The 22,502-nt window shown below is 34.0% G+C and overlaps 1 protein-coding gene across 1 annotated transcript; it reads right to left on the bottom strand.

Moving 5' to 3' along the window:
• Positions 1 to 1,733: 1,733 nt before the first annotated feature.
• Positions 1,734 to 5,837, bottom strand: LOC123523906 (doublesex- and mab-3-related transcription factor A2-like). The gene is made up of 2 exons (XM_045301658.2): positions 5,103 to 5,837; positions 1,734 to 2,998 (listed from the first exon to the last, which is right to left on the bottom strand). Exons 1-2 carry the CDS (start codon positions 5,539 to 5,541, stop codon positions 2,268 to 2,270), a joined length of 1,170 nt encoding a protein of 389 aa, XP_045157593.1. The 5' UTR covers positions 5,542 to 5,837; the 3' UTR covers positions 1,734 to 2,267.
• Between the last annotated feature and the right edge of the window lie 16,665 nt (positions 5,838 to 22,502).

The following is a 22,502-nucleotide window of genomic DNA, read 5'->3' as shown; positions in this document are numbered from 1 at the left end:
ATTAAAGTGTACTTTTTCATTCAGTCCGCCCGCTTAGCTCAGTAGGTAAGAGCGTTGCTCTACGGATCTCGGGGTCGCGAATTCGATCATCGGGCGGGGCGTATGTTCTCCGTGACTATTTGACAAACGACATTGTGTCTGAAATCATTAGTCCTCCACCTCTGATTCATGTGGGGAAGTTGGCAGTTACTTGCGGAGAACAGGTTTGTACTGGTACAGAATCCAGGAATACTGGTTAGGTTAACTGCTCGCCGTTACATGACTGTAATACTGTTGAAAAACGGCGTTAAACCCAAAACAAACAAACAAACAAAACTTTTTCATTCAATCCTACTTCATGCACTGCTTTTAACAAAGCCTTTTAGGACCATTTACATAAGTTGTAATATACGATATTGTGTCAATGTATTTGTTACCCTGGTACTTATGTTTATTAATTTACAAAAGAACCAAGAATTTGATTCTGGCCACCTTAGAGACAGACAATTCCTAGAGAAACACACGAAACGGCATTTGTCCTGACTGTCTGACATCGACAAAAAAACTTTCTATTTACTTAATAAACGTCATTATATTCACAGAAATATATATATTAATCTATAATATGTATTATTTGATTGATGAAAAAAGCCTTTTCATATTTCAATTTTGAGTTGAAATCGTAACTTAAGTGCTTTTAGTACTTTTCCTCCTGACTTGACATTTTAAAAGGTGGTAATACTGGATCAATTGTCTGGACTTTGTAAACTGAAAACAAAAAATATGTTTATATCCGTAATAATTTCATATCTATAAAATTACTTTTAATAATGATTTTATGCTCTTCTCCTATCAAAGGTATCAGATAGCTCATTTGGACAAGATTTATATTTTATTCTAGCGAAGTCAAGGACAAAAGAAAATCTTTCTTCAGAGCAAATTATTTACGCTGTATTTACTATTTATAGCCTGTTAAGATGATACAAAACAAATCTACGAAGGAAAGTTTTTTAGATTGCAAGTATGTCCGTATCATGTTCAAAAGATAGATACCAGTAGAATGTTGAAATAAAATTTAATCAAGATTTAATTAGTTTATCTTCAATATTACCGTACCAAACTTTAATTATACGTATTTAGTGCCTGTATAATAGACTAAATGAGGCACAGTTATACCATGTACATTGTACAAGGGTAAATACAAGAACAGCTATGTTGTATTGGTAAGTGCTTAGAACTGATCCCCTTTTAAAATAACAAAACAACATACATACAAGCCCCTAGTGATTAAAGTTATCAGAGATATTTCTAAAAAAAAAAAGAAAAAAAAAAAAGAAAAAAATATAGACAAAACAGATCAGAAATAAAAAAAAATATATTTGTCAGTGTGATTAATGCTTATTCTTTCATCTTCCCCATCCCATTGCAAAACAATGTGTTGTCAATTTTTGCACCCACTAGCTTATACTTTCCTCAGCTCAAATGATAGCAATAGCAACTTAATTAAATTTCTTAAATTTCTCAGTTAAAAAGTCCATTTTCACTGGAGATTCTCTCTAATGTATTCTTTATTTTAGTAAATTGGTATACTATATATACTGTGCAAACACTCAACTACTCTAACCACATTAGCTTTGCAAAACCGTGACACGCGTTAGGAAATTTACTAAATATATATATATACAGACATATAATATATCTAGTAATTTTACAACAAAATCCTGTTATGTTTCAATAAAAAAAGAACGTGACTATTCAGACAATTGCTTTTTATTTGTGAGAGTGCTAAATGCTGTGTTACATTCAGGAATACTAAGTAAAACAATGCAACAATAATTAAATAATTAAATAGACATATACACACAGTTTGTACCAACATATATACATACACCAGAAACAACAGACATTCAAATTATGTCAGGCATAAATATTGACGTTGAGTTATAATTTTCAGCCACATGCATCCGCAAACACTTTTACATGTACACTATATGGAACAAAAACTGAAGGAAATTTTATGTTAACTATCAGAATTATTCGTTTCAAAATCTGTATGTTTCTATAAACATTTGTTTTTAGTTAAATGAACATTCATAAACAAATATTTTACAATTTATTGATAGCCAAAAATAAAAAAAACAATTAAAACTAGCAACAACCAAAACATTCTGTGTCTTTTTGTCTTTTTTTTAAACATTGACTCATATATTCCGTTTCCGTCAGTATCTATTTACATATGAACACTGCTCTGCATTCAGTTTATTAAAGGACAAACAAACATCAGTGATTTAGTCACTTACACAGCCAGAAGTCTTTTCAACCTCTTTGCTTGAGAAGGGTTTCGTGGTCCAGAACGGGTACATACTGTAAGGAGACAATTTATCTCCAGCAGGACCCATTGTGCCATACCCGAACGTTGGTGCCATTGATAGCCCTGGGATCAGGTGAGAATAAGGCATAGTCATGGCGAGACCACGTCCAGCTGCTCCACCCCACGCATACCGCATAGTGTTCAGAGTGTTTGCAGCACTGAGAGATGAAATCGGAGAAAATGCTGACTTGAATACTGAATTCTGCAATGGAGTGGATAACGATGGATATGCCGGATTGGAAGGGTATAACAAACCAGGGGTGTTTTTTTCTTCTTCTCTTTGTGTGGTTAAAACTTGTTCTATAGCTTGCACCGTGTCACCTCCACAACCTTGTAAAATAAGTTCTAAAACGTTTCTTTTCTTGTGTGGAAATATTCTACAGAGCATGTCTATAGGATGCTGTTGTTTCTTTGAAGAATTTTGAGCTAAATTTAAAACCCAATTTTCAGAAAGTCTGCCATTCCGTTCATAGAATGTTGCAATGTCATCATATGCGGATGGCGAATGCTGAATAGGAGATGCACGTGTGTTATCATGACAGCGTTTGTCGTCAGAATACGAAGGTGAAACAGATCTAGAGTCATCTGAAGACGCCGACAGTCGACCACTCTCCTCTTTCCTGCTCTCAAGTTTTTGTCGCTTGGCAGCTGTAAGTAGACAATGACAATTTTTTGTTCAGTTACTAAAGCAACGTTTTACAAAATATTCAGTTAAGTTCATACATGATAGAAAAAAATGAGGAAATTTGAAATAAGTATTTGCTTAATCGTTTGCTAAAATATTTCAAACGCTCTTGTAAAATCTATCAAGAATGTAATATCGGTCTATCATTTGGTCATTTAATACGTGTACAAAGGATTCACATATGAAGTAACATTTCCCTGAAGCGAGAGTTTTATTTTTATCTGGTTCACATCATAAGATGCATAGGGCTTTAACTTGAGACATATTTATTTTAAAAATTACTTTGTGTTAGTTCAGTAATAAAACATTAACAAATAAGTAATTTAAAGACAATTTTTGGCATTTGTAATGTTAATATTACATATCTAAAAGATAATTAATATTTCTCTAAAACTAATTTTAATATTATAGCTTAAAGTAACATTGCAGTTATTCTCTAAGTTTTTTTACACCTATAAATATTTGCGTCGAAATTTGATACTATAACAACATAATCGAGCATTTAAGTATTTTTAAAATGCATGGAATTTAACAAATTACTCTTATATATAGAGAGAGTTTCTGATTTTATGAGAAATCAGTTACTTAGTCGACATGAAGCTAGGCAGAATTGAACTCTGAACTAAACTGGGAAGAATAACTTTATTTTTTTCACTAGTGACTCTTAACACTTACTTAAAATTTTACGTCTAAATATTTTGTTTCCTTTTTACTCGTCTCTAGTAATTATGAACCGTTATGTGGTGTCATTATGTGTCGCCACCAGTATTTAGGTTGACATTTGTATCAATTAAGTCTTCAAAGTTATCACCCACATCTCTATCACAGTCAACTCTTCTAATCATTGCAAGTCATCCTTAACCATTTTCATTACCTCTCAGTGCACCTTTTTGTAGCTTAAACAATTTGATATATTTTACAGACGTCTTTTTTAAATTTCTACCTGTTTATCTTGATGGAGTGAAAATGAAAATCTGTGAGCGTGTTAAATATGTATTTTTATATCTTTCATTGAATTGTAAAAAGATTTTAATAAAAATGTTCAATTATGTTAAATTTGTTTCATGTCAACTGTTATAACTTAGGATTGAAAAGTTTAATGTTTTATCTGTTTAATTAAACATACCTTTTAAAATAAATTTTACACTCTAGTTAATATCTAATGTATTTAGATTTTTCCGAAAGAAATATTCAGTTGTGATTGTATTACATAGAAATATTTCGGAAATGGGAAAATACATTTGTATATTACTAGCTGTATTCAAAAGTAAAACAACGGGACGAAGCACAATTTGTTCAGTATTTATAAAAAAAACTAGCTAAAATAAAAAACAAAACAAAAAGAAAACAGGGGCAGTCTTTCAAATAGGCAAAACAAATCCAGACAAAGGCTGTCACAGGATACAAAAGGAATGAAAAATAGTAGGGTTTTATCTGTGACAATTTACATCAAAGGATTCAGCTTGTGAGATTCATAACGTTGATTGTAATACAAATATTAAATTTATTATTTTGAAGTACATCAGCATACCAACGGATTTTATGACAATTTAGTGCCTCAAAAAATGGCATGCGTTTTAACAAAACTGAGAAGTTAACAGCAGCATGAATGTTATCCTAAAACATTTGTCATTCAAAACTCAAATGTTTTACCTATTTTGCATAATTATAAACACAGATATAAGAAATTTATTGGTGTTATGCTAGTTAGAGTTAAATAATATACGTATCCCGTAAAATTGCAAGAATTACACACACTATCTGGCCTTAGAATAATTAACTGAGCTTAAAAATAGATGTGCATGCGGATAAATAATATAATTCTTCCATCAATGTACATATCAACAAAAACGAGTATATATTTGTTTCATGAATCAACTACATTCATGCTTTTTGTTATAAAATTATTTGCGGCAAAAGCTGACAATAATCAGTAAATAGAGTTGGCAGAAATTATTACATACTCTATAAAGCTTAAAATTAGAAACAAACGACGAGCTAAATTATGTATACAGTAATAATAACGTCTACATCAAGTAAGTTCTAAGAGAAAAGTAGCAATTTTACCTGGCATGTCATCTGCAGGTCTCTCTGCTGTTACATCTACATCATGTCTTGCTTTTGTAGAGTCTAGTACTTTGGTAGCATCAGGAAATAGAGTTGCACATTCAGGGTTAATTTGTAGAAGGCCTGATGGTCCATACAACACGCCCATGTCCCTAGCCTCATTCTCTTCCTGCGCTTGTTGACGCCTCAAAGCCACCTGGGCCGCCATGACTCTTTGTCTCTCTGCAATGAGGGTACATTTAGCACACATGCAATCCCTCCAGCGACAATATCGTTTGTGTCCTTTCAGAGCTGACACGACACCATGGTTCCTACATCGAGCACATTTTGGTGTTCGTGGATACCTGTCGGACGCAGACCTCATAAAAACTCCATCTCCTCCATTTGGCTCCGACGTGTTTTCAGCTTGTCCTCTCTCGTCATCGGACGATGATGACATTTTCTCAACTTCAAAATCACAAAAAACACAGAATAGTAATTTTTATATGCTCTAAAGTGTTTAAACAGTGTATGATTGTATCAGCACGTATACAATGGAATGAAATTTTTATTTGAAGCTAAGTTAATGCTACTAATCATTTAACCATCGAAAGCTGTGAAAACCGCACACGAATATGATCTCGCCAAAAGACCAAATGATAAAGTGTACGATTTAAAATCGCATATTAAACTGTTATTTTGACACAAGACATCAGCAAGACATCAAGTGACACCTCCCACCATTCAATAGCATTCAATTATCACCACCTTTCTGCTTTATTTACTTTTTCACCTTTATTTGCGTTTGTAAATGGGCTTTCAACATTTGCTCTTCAATCAGTCAGTTACCCGTAAAACGACCAATGAAAATGTAGGAACGATTCGCCGGCAAATGGGCACTCGTTGGTGTCGCGTTACCAGTTTCCTGATGGGTAAATTCAGATTATACACACCACGAGACGATAAACTAACAGTAATTTGCAGAAAATTATCAACTCAATAAAAAATAAAGACGATTCATCATGACATAAACGTTATTTGGGCCAGCGGACACTTTTCAAGTTTTCGAAAGATGAAAATATTGAAATATTTATAGTAGAATAATAAGCAGTTATATTATCTTGTAGCAAGAGGCTCGCTTACAGACAAATCTTGAAGGTAATTGTGTTTGTTAGTACTTGAACAGAGAAAGCGAAAACAAAATAGAAAACAAACATAAAGGGAAAAACAATGTAATTTAAATGCACATGTTAACTATGCACAAATCGTAAAAAACACCTTAGATGTTTAGCAGCAGTAAGTAAAATATAAGCAAATATAGAGCTCTGTATGTATATAATATTTATAAGAAATAAACTTATTGTAAATAATATTGTTTAATGGTCTGTTTGTTTTGTGGTTTACACGTGTAACATTTTATTTGTATTTCTACCTTTTAGTATTGTACAGTGTTTTGTAGTCATGTTAATGTTAAGGGAATCTGTTAAAAATACACAGGTTTAAAAGTAATTGCTAAATGAACATAATATGCAATAATTTCACAAATAGTATAACCACGAGTCATGGGTTCACGAATGAAAACACATTTCTTGTTTTTATTTTCTATCTTCTTATGTTTCAACCAAATTTTTACTCACTTTGTTGTTCAATACAATGGACAAATATATTTGATATTTTTTTACTAAAATTACGAAATATATATCACTGTTTCTTCAATAATTCATGGAAGTACATGTTATAAGATGTATATTATGCAGCTGGTGTCTATATAATAATGTATATGATTACTTGGAAAGTGTATATGATTTAATTTTCTCTGCTTTTCTTGTTAAAGTTTTCTTAATAATTATGACATATCGAGATGTTAAAGCAACATCGAGCCCATCAAATACACATGGAGCAGAGTGATGCTCAAACAATTATATAAAAAATGTACCTCAAAAAAATAAAGTATCGTATGCATGTTATTACATAAAAACCTGACAGTTAACTATTCTGTATAATTAATAAGCAATTAATTACACATCGTACCGCCAGATGCAAGTCATTTGTAATATGAGGAACAAGATAAGAAACACTATTTAAAGAAAGCAGTTTTAAGACTTCCGCCAAGACAAGCATTCGTCTTGATCGATTTTAATTCCATAGAATTAAACAACATGTTGCAGGAACAATGAATGCACGTCTAGGTACTTGATATATATTTTTATTGGATAATACCTTCCCATTAATATTTGGCCACTCAATGTATTGTATCATGTTAGAAACATCTGATTAAACATTGTCTCAAGATTTTGGTCGATTAACTCATTTTTTTCTCAATTGCCACAACATGTTTCCATTGACGTAATTGTTTGATAAGCACTGTAACATGTGCATTTAATTTGCATCATTGCTTACACTTCAACAGCACGTGATGTTTTGCAGTTTTAAAAAATAACGCAAGACTTCCTGTCACTTAAATTTAGGATTTGTCTGCGAAGTCTTTATCTATCTACGCTTTCTTCAAGCGACCCTTTAAAGAGGCGATGACTTTTTAAATTCACCATAAAACACTTTGACATCATATATGCTAACAAAAATGAAAACTGTTATTTAATATGTGCAGTTATACATTCAGAATGTGATTTTGTTCATATACCAAAAGCATTGCCAAAACCAAATCGGCAAATCGCCTTAAAGGCCGTCAAGTCGTTGCAAAAACCAAACCGTTGCAAAAACCAAGAAAATGTTTAAACGCTTTTTATCCTTTAAAACGCGGATTTATGCTGTACTGGGATAATTAAAAAACAAATGGCGATTAATAACAATGGCCACTGCGTTAATTTAGACAATTTATTAAAACGCGTCACTATAACACCATTATATTCTTTGTATTATGGCCGTTTAGTTTAATACCTAACTGAGCAGTATTTATACTCTCGTCGTCCTTAATAGTTAGGCATTATGTCATTATGTTTTTATTTGAGTGAGTAATTATGACTGCTTTGGCTGCCTAGCAGAAGTATATATCCTCTTGTTTTTAACATTTAGGCGTTATGTACCAATCTGAGTCACTATGGCTACATTACTACAGTATTTATACATTTCTAGTAAGGCGTTCTATTTTAAATTGAGTCAGTAAATTTGGCTGCCTAACAGAAGTGTCTATACTCTTTGACATTTAGGCGTTATGTATCAATTTGAGTCACTATGGCTGCATTACTGCAGTATTTATACTCTACCAGTAAAGCGTTCTCTTTTAACTTGAGTCACTAAAATTGGCTGCTTTACAGAAGTATCTATATTCTTGTTTTTAATATTTAAGCGTTATGTATAATTTATGAGACACTAAATTAGGCGTTTGGTATCATTTAAGTCACTAAATTTGGCTGCATTACTGTGATTCCTCAGGATCATGATTTTTTTTTATAAAAGTTTAGGACAAATAGTTTCTCGTGAATGGTTTCAGTATCATTTAAGTCCTGAAAAATGTTATAAATTGCATCTTCAACTTTATAACTTCTCCTCATTGATCATCCCCTCGCCACCTATTCATGATAATCTATTAATCCAACAATAAGTCAGTAAAATCTGTATTTAACGTTGAAGAAAAAACTAAAGTAAACCTCGGTTTTACAACATTTTTACACTTTTTATTTCAGCTATCATATTCAACAAGCGTTGTGTAGGCGTAAGCTGAAATAATTTAATTTCATAAAAACTGTTATTTAGTCAGATTTATAACCAATACCTTCAGACAAATGAAAGAGATATGGATTTCTTAATGTTATGTAATGTTAATGTGTGTAATTCGTAAGTTTAATGGGCAAAACAACAACGGAACATACAAAATGATTGAAATAAATGATCTATCAATGTCTGAGATTTAACCATTTTTAATAATTTCATACGATTAATTGGAAATTTCAAAACCTCTAAAATACCACATGTAGTATATAATCATGTTATTATCAGACCCAAATCGTCAGTAAATGACAGAGGTCATATTTCGGGTGTAACCCTATACCGGAAAACTATACCTGTATTTTACATACAATTTACTTATCTCCAAAATGTAGAAAACTTTTCTATAGATGTATCATACCTTTTGATACTAATAGAGATTGATTGAAGTTTAATTGTACCAAAGAGTAAATTTTCTCACGAAACATGTGCATTTTATTTTCACGACATGTTCAGTCCTTGTTACAATATAACAAAATTACAAACGGCCAGTAAAAAACGCTGCCGATTTAAATGCGCTATTATAATAATTACAAATGTTTACATTTTCAAAATCTTTCTCTTCTGAATAGAGGACTAAATAGACTAGATAGGTTTAACAAGTGCTTTTACCTTGACTGTTGAGTTCTTTTGTTTTATGCGTCAGATAATAAAACAATACAAACCTTTTATTAGCCGTTAATTGCATGTCTAAATACAATGTATGGCCATTTTTAACAATTATATAAATAATATTAAGTAAATAAAGGAATGCATTCGTAGAAAAAATTCTTATGGTACAATAATTATAAGACGAATGGTAAAATATAAATGATATACATTCATTAACATTATTATTTCAATACTTTCATCACATATGACAATTGATATAATAATAATAATAATAATAATAATAATAACAATAATTATTATTATTATTATCATCATTAATACTATAATAATTATAAAAGAAAATTGCAAATTTGGAATATAGGCCTTAAGTTTTAGGCAAGAAATATGAATATTTTAAGTTTTTTTTCCCTTACAGATGATTACATAAATATACTTTGATTATTTATTTATCAGAAACATTCAGTGTGAATTACCTTCACATTTTCTTCAGTACAATTTTAATTTCTACAGGGTGTCTCGAATGCTAAAATTGCAGCATTATCATCTATCCGGGCGGTTTTCCGTGTTATAAAAAACTATGTATCATTCTAATTTATTGCACAAAACGTTTCAGATACTATCCTAGTGACTGTTAACAACATTCAAAAGACCTTTCTTACACGTTGAAGAAATTTTTACTGCCAACATGTAAGATATTAAAGTATTTTCGTCTTACTGTGTTAGTTCTTTATTGTGTATTACAATTATAATTAAAAGTGTTTACACAGCTTTGTAAACATGTTCTCTCTAATTTTCATAACTACTCCTCTAAGCTTTGCTTTCAATCAAACATTCTAGTGGACAAGTAAGAACATATTTGTGGTCAGCCGTAGTCTATTTTGTTTTGATTTGTTTGGCATAATTTAGAAACAAGCTTTACTTTATTGCAGTTTTTAAAGTTTTGACTTTGCGGTATTTGCAACACTTGGGTTTATTGTTGCAATACATGATACATTTCGCACAGAATTTTAAGCACGCGCGAATTGTTTATAATGTTAACATGACGTCATCAGCAGGCAGACGATCGGCTCCGAGCCAATGTCATTTAAAACCATGTATGAATACGGCGGTCAGATATCAGTTTATCTTAAATCTTGCACACAAAGGCTCTTCACCCTATCTGTGACTTCTTTAAATGGCCATTTACCTCCAATTACACCGTGAGCACGTCTAAACAAGCCAGTGCACACATTGTGGCAGGAGACGGTGGAAAATGTCCCCCTTTGTATCGATTGTATATTAAATTTGCAACAACAATTGTCAGCGAAAGTGACAGATTTTTATCTTTTGTTTTGAAAATGTGGATGCACTAAAACGTCAATAAAAGCAGTTGATGTTTTGTTGTCTTTTTCAGATACTTGTATTGTAAAACGTATTATCACTAGAAGTCATCACTCTGTTACATTTCAACATTTTTGAGGCATGATGTTGCGAACTTAAAACCAGAAAAAGACAATGTATGTTACAGTACAATAAGCAGCATTTTCTGCCTTGATATTTTTGTCATATTTGTTGTATGTTTTGATGAATACTAATATAGTATGCTTTGTCTCATGTAATGTGTGCTAAGTTCATCAAAGGTAATGATATCTTTAGTGAACAAAGGAAAATATTGCTATTACTGAAGTGTTTCAATCTTTTGTCAAAACGCTTTCTATATGTTTAAGATAATTCACCATTTTAAATATGATAGGCTCTCCTTGGCTGGTGGTAGATGGTCCAGACTGTGAATCACTAGTCACCCCAACCAGTCGCGGATGCCAGCTTCGTTTTTTTATGCGATACTCGCAACGCAGACTCGGTTTGACGATGGGCAATTAAATGTGAAACTTGTTTCACATATCGATCCTGCAGAACATTAGATGATATACCCAGATACCATCCATTTACATCTGGAAAAATAATAAGACCGATGGTCTACCTCATGTGTTCCAACACCATCAAAGCTGGAAATCTGTCATGGACACCAAGCCATGTTAACTACTTGAGAATGTTAATTAGATAGTAAAGTAAATTTTTTCACAATTATCGATTCATTTGTTTAAAACATTTTCAATTAAACAGAGGAGTGAGAGGATGCTTATGATAATAACTTTTAACAAGTTAAATATTGCGTGTTTGTTAGCGTTAGCTTCGTCCAGTGCTTCCTGGAATTCTACAAATAACTTTTTTTTATCGTTTTCACTTTCACATGCTTAACCAAAGCACAACTGCCATGTACGTACTTAAATGCAATTCGCTGTTTTGTGCAATCTAAAGCTGTTGAATTCTTTGTTTATTAGCGCTTTCGGCTAGTCACATTTTGTCTGTGATGCGTAAAATGTAATGAAAATGGAATTTGAGGATTAATTGTTTATAATAATTTATTACCTACACGGTGAATTAAATCCTCATTTCTCTAAGCTTTCTGCAAACAGTCCCGAAGGAGACATGAATAGATAATTAATGATTTAGATTCCAACATAAATAAAATGTGTAATAATTTATTCATCAAGCTCGTTATATTTTTACTGGTAACTGTATCAAATGGAAACAATCAAACTGTGAATTTGCAATTTTGAAAAGTTTTCATATTGCTTTATCATTCTTTCATGCTACATATGAATGTCTGTCTGGAAATGAAGAAGAATTTATTCCATAGGATTGTACCCGAACTTTCTCTGTTATGATAAATGCATTTGAATGAAAGAAAATGCGTAGAATGCGCATGCGCGCGAGTGTGTGTTAGTCGTGTGTACCTCAACTTATTGTTAGTTGCGGTTGGGAGAGGCTGTATTTTTGCATGAGCAGGAATATTTTCTTACGTTAGTAATATCTTTGTAAATCTCCCCCCTCGTTTCAATTGTATTTTTCTTCATGCAGCATGTCTAAGAAATGACAAAGACAAATAGATTGCAACATTCAAATATTTTGGAAGTTACTGAATAGTTAATAACGAGCACCTGTTAAAGTTTTCTCCATAAACGCTAAAATATGTGAGAAACTACACAATCTTCGAGTTCTCTAAACAGGTACAAAGGTCTATAAAATATCAGAAATCACCCGCCAATATCATTCACATGTACATAGTTGGAATAATCTATAAACTTAAGCAATATGTTTTCTTTGTACAATATATTTGTACTGCGAGTAAAGCATTTAACAAAAAACAATATCTCATTTTATGATAGAGAATCTATATGAGACAATTTTGAAATCTGCAGTTACAAAGTAATTCTAAAAACAGCCCATTTAGTTCAAATTTCAAAAAGAAAATTAAAGGACAAGGAAGGGAATGAATATTTGTGAGCCTGTAGGTATGTGAGTTGACATGATTAAAGTTTTGTGTGGACACAAGTCATACCTTCCATCCTGTGTGCGATATGTAGTCAGTTGGTAATGCCATATATTTGTAATCCAGTGTCGGGAAATAATGAAGACCAACACCCAATATTTATGTAAGGTTTGATAGAAAAATGATAGTAGACGTGCAGAAATAAACTCCTTAATTTCCAGTGTTTAATAAAACAGTTTAAAATGATAAAAATAAAACTATGTTTTGTTGGAAAATTGAAAAGATGACATAGCAGAAATTGAATTTTTGTTGAGACAGTAATACATTTTCACGAATTAAACCATTTGTAAAACGATAGAATTATAGAAGAAACTTGACTACTTCTGCATAATTATATTTGGATCATTTGAATTGAGACCACACCAAATAAAGATTAACCTTGCAACTTAAGTGACTAAATTTTGAGGTTGTGCGTAAAACAGTTTGTTATCGCGCGAAGATTATATTACAAATTGTCATAACTGTTTGCTAATCAGTCCAGCGGTTTGAAAAGCTGTAAATAGCACGAACGAAATACCACTGGGGCTTAAGTCCGTGTAATGATGTTACAAAAAGGCAAAATATGAAATGAATCGCACCATGAGAAAACCAACATAGTGCATTTGCGACCAGCATGGATCCAGACCAGCCTGCACATCCGCGCAGTCTGGTCAGGATCCATGCTGTTCACTAACGGTTTCTCTAATTGCAATAGGCTTTGAAAGCGAACAGCATTGATCCTGACCAGACTGAGCGAATGAGAAGGCTGGTCAGGATCCATGCTGTTCGCAAATGCACTATGTTGGTTTTCTCATGGTGCGGCTCAAATACATAAAAACATTCCTTAAAACCTATATATGAAAAGAGACCACTTCTTACACTATCGATTCAGGTATTTTAATGTATACGATATGTTTTACGACTACAGATACAGGTATTGTATTTATATACATGTTAAATAGATATAAGAAACTACCTTAGCAGGAAGCTAGTATTCGAATGACGTAACGCGTTACAATCGATATTGTCCGTCCTGTTTCATCTTTTGTAAACAATATGATGCTGTGGTAGTGTTTTCCCTTGGTAAGCGTTGTCAACATTAAGCTCACTTTAAGAAAGAAAATATTCAAAAAAGTATATCATGATTAAGAGCTTCTGTTGTTGTTGTTGCAATTTTGCTTTTGATTTTAAATTTCTTGAGGTAATATTTAGTAAAATGGTAAGTGATAGCAAAATATTTATAATATCTCCTTCCTTAAGAGTACATATATGCAAGTATACAAAAGTCCATACAAAAATATAGGGAGCCTGGAACATGTATGTTGTATTATATTTTCTGTAAGTAAAGCTGCCATATTACTTAGTTATTGTTCACAGTCAGCAGCCATACCGAGCTATAAGAATATCTCAATAAGAGGAGTGACTGTTTTGTCTCAGCCTGGTTGCGCTATTTCGTTGTGCAAACACAACACAGTGTCTTTAAAATGTTTCAGAAAGAAAAAGTAAAACAGTAAAATTGCGACTTCATTGATGGCTGCTTCTTGACACTGCGCACCTCAGATTTTATATGAGGAACTTAGTAACACATATAACTTATAATTCATTTTATGTGTTTTCCTTTTTTCTAGTAATAACAACAGTCTGGTCATAGACTTGTGTCTGTACGTAGGGTCCATAATGGCTTTCTCTTGTTATTCTTATCGAGTACATATACATACCGCACATGGTTCTTTAGGTTTTCATATATATAGTTTTAAAAGAGCATGTGTGTGTTCTACATATCGCGCCTTTTGTAACCATTACACAAATAAGGGATCTACTTTGAACGTTTATTAATTTGAACCGTGTGGGGAGTAAGAGTGAGGGTTTCTTCGCAAAGTACCAGTTTATACCCAAAGTGGTGTTTGCCCTACTGTGTTCCTTTGTGTTTTTGTCACAATTGTATATTTGCTTCATTCCGCCTGTGAATTCTTATGTATATGTCTATTGTCTATACATCTATTCATGCTTGGAAGAAGGGTTCTGATTTAGAGACACTGCGTCCTTAGAAAATGGCTATTGATATTGGACCTTTGTGCTTGTTTTGTTTTACAACATTCAATGTATTTTAGGATGTCTAGAAATATTTTCACTCTCTCCAGGAATTTGTGGACAATGTTTGTTTGATTTTAGTCAGGATGAAACATTTGTTAAATCAGAGATCACAAAGAGATTAGTAGATCTTGGCAATAAAACCATTGCTAATCTTTTAGAGTTGTCATCTTTAGAAAGCTTTCTTGGTGCATTTTAATTATGTGAAAAATATTAGAAAGGGGATAGGGTAAAAGGTGGATGAAGAAGGGGGGATGTGTAAGTTAAAAAGTGATTAGGCATAAAAGAGGAGGGGGCGCATAAAATGGGATGAGCAAAAAAGGTGGAAGTGGGTGAATGCTGGAGAGAAGCAACATCACAAGCACACAAGACAATATATATTATTTACAAATCAAACGATAAAAGATAGGGGCACCGCCTTAGAACGGCCAGGAACCTACATCATTTGTAACCAAGTATTGAACACGTTTAGGGTATGCAAACCTCAAACTTTCCCTATTTTCAAATATTTAGACAAGACAGTGAAAATAAAGTAAATCCCGGTCGAGATAAGCTCTATAACGTTAGTGACAATATACTGGACCGTATAAAGTTAAACATACAAATAAGGTCTGTCCGAGGCATTAGTGTAACGATGAACTTGAAAATTTGTCTGCAGTCAAAGCACCAAGAGCATAACTTTTAAAACTAAACTACAGTTGTAATAAACTTCTGTTTTTGTAGGATTCATGAGGAAAGCATAAAAAATCTTACACTTGAGTAGTCATCGCATCATCAAGTAGGAAAACATAGCGTGCAAACGTGCTTTACGGTATTAGTATTGTACAGCATATGGTGTGTATGAAACCACTGATAAGAAGTGTTTTAATGTTTGTATTATATTTATTTAAACGTTCGGACGATCTTTGGTAGAATGTAGCGAAAGCCTCAAGCATTGTGATACCGGTAACTCATGTTGCAACATCTTTTTTGTAATATGAAAATTTCCATAATCAAAATCCTTTACTGTTAAGATATATAGACATCGTATGCATCGTATGGTGTTACCTGAGGGACATTTCCGTCGCGGTGGTGGTGGGGGTATGACGATTTCAAACTTGAGTTAGTGCTTTTGTCATATATTGCAGTTTCTAAAATACCATCAACAATTGTAAAATGTAAGTAAAAAAAACAACTAGAAAATGCTTTTGTAAAAAAGCGCATGTCTCCCCCAATGCAAAGTCCTATAGGCAAGAAGTTAATAGGGGTCAGGAGCGAAAGTCAAAGAGACACTGATGGTTGGCTGCAATAGGGATCATCTACTTGGAATGTCCAGTCATCCCGCTAAATTTCAACACTCTTGGCCTAGTGGTTCTCAAGTCACTGTTCAGGCTCCTGTGACCTTGACCTTTGATCAAGTGACCTCAAAATAAGTAGGGGTCATCTACTCTGCATGTCCAATCATCCTATTAAGTTTCAACATTGTAGGTCAAGTGGTTCTCAAGTTATTTCCAAAAAAATGATTTTACATGAACAGGCCACTGTGACCTTGACCTTTAATAGACTGACCCCAAAATCAATAGGGGTCATCTACTCTGCATGTTCAATCATCCTATGAAGTTTCAACATTCTGGGTCAAGTGGTTCTCAAGTTATTGATATGATCTGGCTATCAATGTTCAGGCCTCTGTGACCTTGACCTTTAACGGAGTGACCCCAAAAACATTAGGGGTCATTTACTCTGCATGAACAATCATCATATGAAGTTTCAACATTCTGGGTCAAGAGGTTCTCAAGTTATTGATTGGAAATGGTTTTCAATGTTCAGGCCCCTGTGGCCTTGAACTTTAACAGAGTCACCCTAAAATCGTTAGGGGTCATCTACTCTGCATGACCAATCATCCTATGAAGTTTCATCATTCTGGGTCAAGTGGTTCTCAAGTTACTGACCGGAAATGGTTTTCAATGTTCAGGCCCCTGTGACCTTGACCTTTCACAGAGTGACTCCAAAATTGTTAGGGGTCATCTACTCTGCATGAGCAATCATCCTATTAAGTTTCAACATTCTGGGTCAAGTGGTTCTCAAGTTACTGACTGGAAATGGTTTTCAATGTTCAGGCCCCTGTGACCTTGACCTTTAATGGAGTGACCCCAAAATCAATAGTGGTCATCTACTTTGCATGTACAATCATCCTATGAAGTTTCAACATTCTGGGTGAAGTGGTTCTCTAGTTATTGATCGGAAATGATTTTTAATGTTCAGGCCCCTGTGACCTTGACCTTTAATGGAGTGACCCCAAAATCAATAGGGGTCATGTACTCTTCATTATCAATCATCCTATGAAGTTTCAACATTCTGGGTCAAGTGGTTCTCTAGTTATTGATCGGAAATGGTTTTCAATGTTCAGGCCCCTGTGACCTTGACCTTTGACGGAGTGACCCCAAAATCAATAGGGGTCATCTACTCTTCATGATCAATCATCCTATGAAGTTTCAACATTCTGGGTCAAGTGGTTCTCTAGTTATTAATCGGAAATGGTTTTCAATGTTCAGGCCCCTGTGACCTTGACCTTTGAAGGAGTGACACCAAAATCAATAGGGGTCATCTACTCTTCATGGCCAATTATCCTATGAAGTTTCAACATTCTGGTACAAGTGGTTCTCTAGTTATTGATCGGAAATTGTTTTCAATGTTCAGGCCCCTGTGACCTTGACCTTTGACGGAGTGACCCCAAAATCAATAGGGGTTGTCTACTACAGCAGCCCTACAACCCTATGAAGTTTGAAGGTTCTAGGTCAAATGGTTCTTCAGTTATTGCTCGGAAATGAAGTGTGACGTACGGACGGACGGACGGACGGAAGGACGGACGGACGGACAGGGCAAAAACAATATGTCTCCTGGGGGAGACATAATAATGCGAATCTGAGAAATTTGCTTTGTTAAGTTGCAATTCCTTTAGATAAAATTAATGTGTAAGACTTATGTTACTTTACCTTACCATCCTAGTCAGGAAAGCCTGAGAACGAACAACAGTTGTCGGCGTATATAAAACATGGAAATTGATTTATATTTGTACTACAGTTGATTTCGGTACGTGGCTTTTCCGATCGGATATTAATGCTTATTTTGTACCATTAATTTGTTTATTTAGAAATTCTTTGAGGTATGTTTTTTTTTTCAAATTTCACTTATTTTGAATCAAACAACACTCCTCCATTGTTTTGAGTTAGCAAAACATTATGAATTTTGTTCACTTGTTCAATATTTAGTGATGAACTTACCATCAATTTTTCTCTTACATGGTCGAATTATTGTTTTTTTTTCTGTAGGTACATATTAGATTTTTTTAGTTCCAATTTATGAAAAGGTTTTGACTACATCTAACTAGTCTTCTAAAAGGTTATTAGTATCTAATAGTCGAATACATCAAATTTCGTTTTATTCAGTTGCAAAAGATATGGGAATTGACTTCACTGTTGCATCTTGTTGTGTCTTAGATACGCGCCTTTTTAACAAATCCTAGCACTACGCTAATAACTTAATATAACCAGCGTTTGATCATCTGGTTTATTTTTGTCCCTTTGCGAACAGTTTTATGAAACCCAAAACACAAAACTGTGTGCGTTATGCTAAAGTAGCAAAAGAGAAGTTAAACGAGAAAATTCATTTTTATTTGACAATACATATTTTCGTTGAGTTGATCTTATATTTCTCTTTTACGGTTGAAGCAAAATTGATTCTGCAAATTTCAGAAAAAAATTCTTATTTTCAATAACAAAAAATATCAACCAAAGCAGACTTCTCACTTAGTGAATTAATAAGGATGAAGAGTGAGTTTTTGCCAATTTTGACGCCTGACGACCACCTTGGTCTGTGCTGTCTGCGATGTTTTCGATTCCATCATCAGATAAAAGATTTTCCATACGCAAACAATTATTAGATAAATCGAGTTCTGACATCGACACTAATCGAGCACGCCTAGCATTTAAACCCATACAGTTTCTTAATCTGACAAAGCGAAAGCCACGTGCGTACCCGATTTTCTGATAAAATAGTTGTTTGGAAGAAGAAAATGAAGGTAAAATACGGACAGTATTAAAAGATAAATATTGAGCATCGTGAAATTAACAAAAGTAGCGATATCATCTGCTGACAAAAGATATGACAATCCTATTGATGTCTCATTAACTGTGATTAACGATATCAAACATTCACTTCAAATTCCTTTCATTGTAATATAAGTAACGTGATTCCCTGAATTACTTGGACTTATTCTGTCCTTTCGATTCTTTGTTACATTGATAACGCATTTGTCATCTTAATTGTGAAATTGTGTTATGGAAATTAACATTTTGTATAAACGCAGACGAAAAGACGAACGCAATTTGATATTCAATTACAAAATGTTTATGTTAACGTTTTTAGGGTTTGTCAGTCGGGGGTATTTTGCTTGAAATGTTAAACAAAGAAAACGAAAAGGTATAAAGATTACAGCAAAAACAATTAATTCTCAACAGAGAACAACGGAAATGAAATTATAAATTCTGCTGTCAAGCTCAAATTAGAAACAAAGGGACGGATAAAAACCTAAAGACAGATACTTATCTGGATGAATAATTTACTAATGTATGCTTCAGACAAGTGTTGATACTGATTAACAGATAATGAACCGGGGTTTTTACTGTCACGGTTTCTCAGTTATATTTTCTATTTTTGCCCAATATCTTTGGCAGTCTTACCTTAAAATTCATAGATCATCTTGTGATAATGTATGTAATGTACTGCTGCTTTAACTTATTCATGTATCCTCGAAATGTTTTGAAATAAGTTGCACAGCACGGCCATCTCCTGAGGGCGATAGCATAGTAAATGATTTAAACGAACTATTGCTACAGAAATGATACAATGCAAAAAGGTGTGGGCTTCTGTCTCACTGGTTGTTTTCAGTCAAACGTGAAAAATATGGGAAACTCGTTAGAAAACTACCGTAATGTAGTCAGCCGGCCATTTTTTCCCGCCGCTTCTGCGACGAACCCTCCACCGCCGCAGCGTTGGAACCACCGCTTCTGCGAAAGCTATGGCCAGTGTGGAATTGTTACACACAAATTTGGGATTTGGAATTTCGTTCGCTTTTCAGAGGGTTCCGGTTTTCAGAGGGTGCGGTTTTTTGAGAGTTTACGGTACTTTTATGTTCAATTATTTTTTGAAACATCATTTATTCAAATTATTTACTTTATCTCGTTATGAATTTATTACCAAAAGAAAACGATCTCGCTGAGCAATTAATTTCGAAATATAACGGGAATATATTAATAAATTAACGCAGCAGTATTGGCATCCTAATACAAACTATACTGTAATTTATCTGGGAGTTAGACTCCTTGTCTACAAGGTTTAATTAAGTATATAATTCAGGTTGGTATTACATAAACTGGTTCACTCTGCTTTTCGAGGCGATGTCATATTTTCAGGATTGTAAAGCCGTATGCACCCTGGCGATAGGTGTCGAATTTTCACAAGTATAAATGGCCGATATGAAATTGCATGAGATTAGTTGACGTAACTGGTATTAAATGTTTCCTACGTTCTTATCTTATTTTATCAAAATATTGTTTACATTGATAAATTTATCAGTGTGTGGGATGCTTAGCACAGAAATTAAGGAGGTCAAAGAGCCAAATTTCACGGAAAGTTCGAGGTAAGTGACATTTATATGTATCCGATTATCAGACCTAGCGGTGCATGCTTAACAGCATAAAATTTCGTTCTAACTGTATATATTCCCCGACCTTTTTTTAGATTTCCTCGTTGAGGTTTTAAGCGAGTCGATAACTTTTTCCGCGCGTACGTTATGGTGCTTTGAACATGAGTCAATTATTTGTAAAAAGTAACTATTTTAAGAAGGAATTGACAAGTTGATGCTATGCTAACGTTTTACTAAAAGATATATTTTATGTTAACTTTTTGTCTTTTCCAATAAACCATCTTCAAGCGAGGAAGAACTTAATAAAAAGGAAAAAATTGGTCCGCAACATGCACGCATGTTTGACTGCAGCTGAATCTGAACATGAAAACCTTTTTTTAAATCTAATCTTCACTATGCAGTTGGTATGAATTTATATTCATTTACTGGGGCTTTGCTGAATCAAAAAAGGTTCTCTGTGTAAAAAGGGGTTGAAAGTAAGGACGAGTAAATACCATTTGTGTTGGAGTAGTTCTAGTTCAGTACCACGCAATAAAAATAAAGAAACGAAATAAGCTGAACGCTGTACCCATTCATTTGGCTGCACGTGCATATCTATACAATTTAAGTGTTTGCAGCGCACAATGACAAAATGTTTTAGAACACATTTCAACGATATCATAACCAAACGTTGAAAGACTGTGATACAACTCATTGATTTTTAATACAGTTAAAACTCGGTAAGAATCGAGCGTTTTACTTTTAGATAACGGAAATTCTACTTAAAGGACGAGACGTGTTTCCACTTTTTCTATTGAAAATTCTTCGAGACAGCGAAATCGAAGTATCGAGCTTCAATTGTATTTACCATCATCTTCTATCTCATGTCCGTATTGTCTTTCTCATGTTCATTGTTATCGTAATTATAATCATAAACAATGGTTTACTTTATATGATCTGGTATTTTGTCACTAATGTTAAAGTTTCTCAGCTGGGAGTGATTTTATTTACACTGTCTTGTCTAACTTGTTGAAAATAGGGTAAGTACGAGTTTGGCCTAAACGCGTTTAAACCCCCAGTTTACTTTTTATAGGCTACTGCCCCTATTTTCAATTTGTTTTATGTAGGTCTCGTACTTTGTGTTGTGTATATTGTCTTCTTTGTTGTTAGCGTTTGTTCTTTCCTCTTTCTCCTCACTACCCCTATTACCCTCATGACCCCATCAAATCCCTTTCCATTGCGTTTACGTTTCCTTGCATTTGATGCCTCTCTCCTTTTACCATGAGTAAGTCACCATAGCTTTTAGGCGGTGCCCGACTGATGTTTTCAATGCTTATGCGTGTGTATGTGTATTTGCGCGTGTTTGATATTGGCGGTGCCCGACTGATGTTTTCAATGCTTATGCGTGTGTATGTGTATTTGCGCGTGTTTGACATGGGCGGTGCCCGACTGATGTTTTCAATGCTTATGCGTGTGTATGTGTATTTGCGCGTGTTTGACATGGGCAGTGCCCGACTGGTGTTTTCAATGCTTATGCGTGTGTATGTGTATTTGCGCGTGTTTGACATGGGCAGTGCCCGACTGATGTTTTCAATGCTTATGCGTGTGTATGTGTATTTGCGCGTGTTTGACATGGGCAGTGCCCGACTGATGTTTTTAATGCTTATGCGTGTGTATGTGTATTTGCGCGTGTTTGACATGGGCAGTGCCCGACTGATGTTTTCAATGCTTATGCGTGTGTATGTGTATTTGCGCGTGTTTGACATGGGCAGTGCCCGACTGATGTTTTCAATGCTTATGCGTGTGTATGTGTATTTGCGCGTGTTTGACATGGGCAGTGCCCGACTGATGTTTTCAATGCTTATGCGTGTGTATGTGTATTTGCGCGTGTTTGACATGGGCAGTGCCCGACTGATGTTTTCAATGCTTATGCGTGTGTATGTGTATTTGCGCGTGTTTGACATGGGCGGTGCCCAAG

The sequence above is a fragment of the Mercenaria mercenaria genome, chromosome 3 (assembly GCF_021730395.1).
Source record: "Mercenaria mercenaria strain notata chromosome 3, MADL_Memer_1, whole genome shotgun sequence".
In the NCBI taxonomy this organism is placed as follows: Eukaryota; Metazoa; Mollusca; class Bivalvia; order Venerida; family Veneridae; genus Mercenaria; species Mercenaria mercenaria.
The sequence above is the reverse complement of the archived record's forward strand: the minus strand, read 5'-3'. Positions and strand labels throughout refer to the sequence as shown.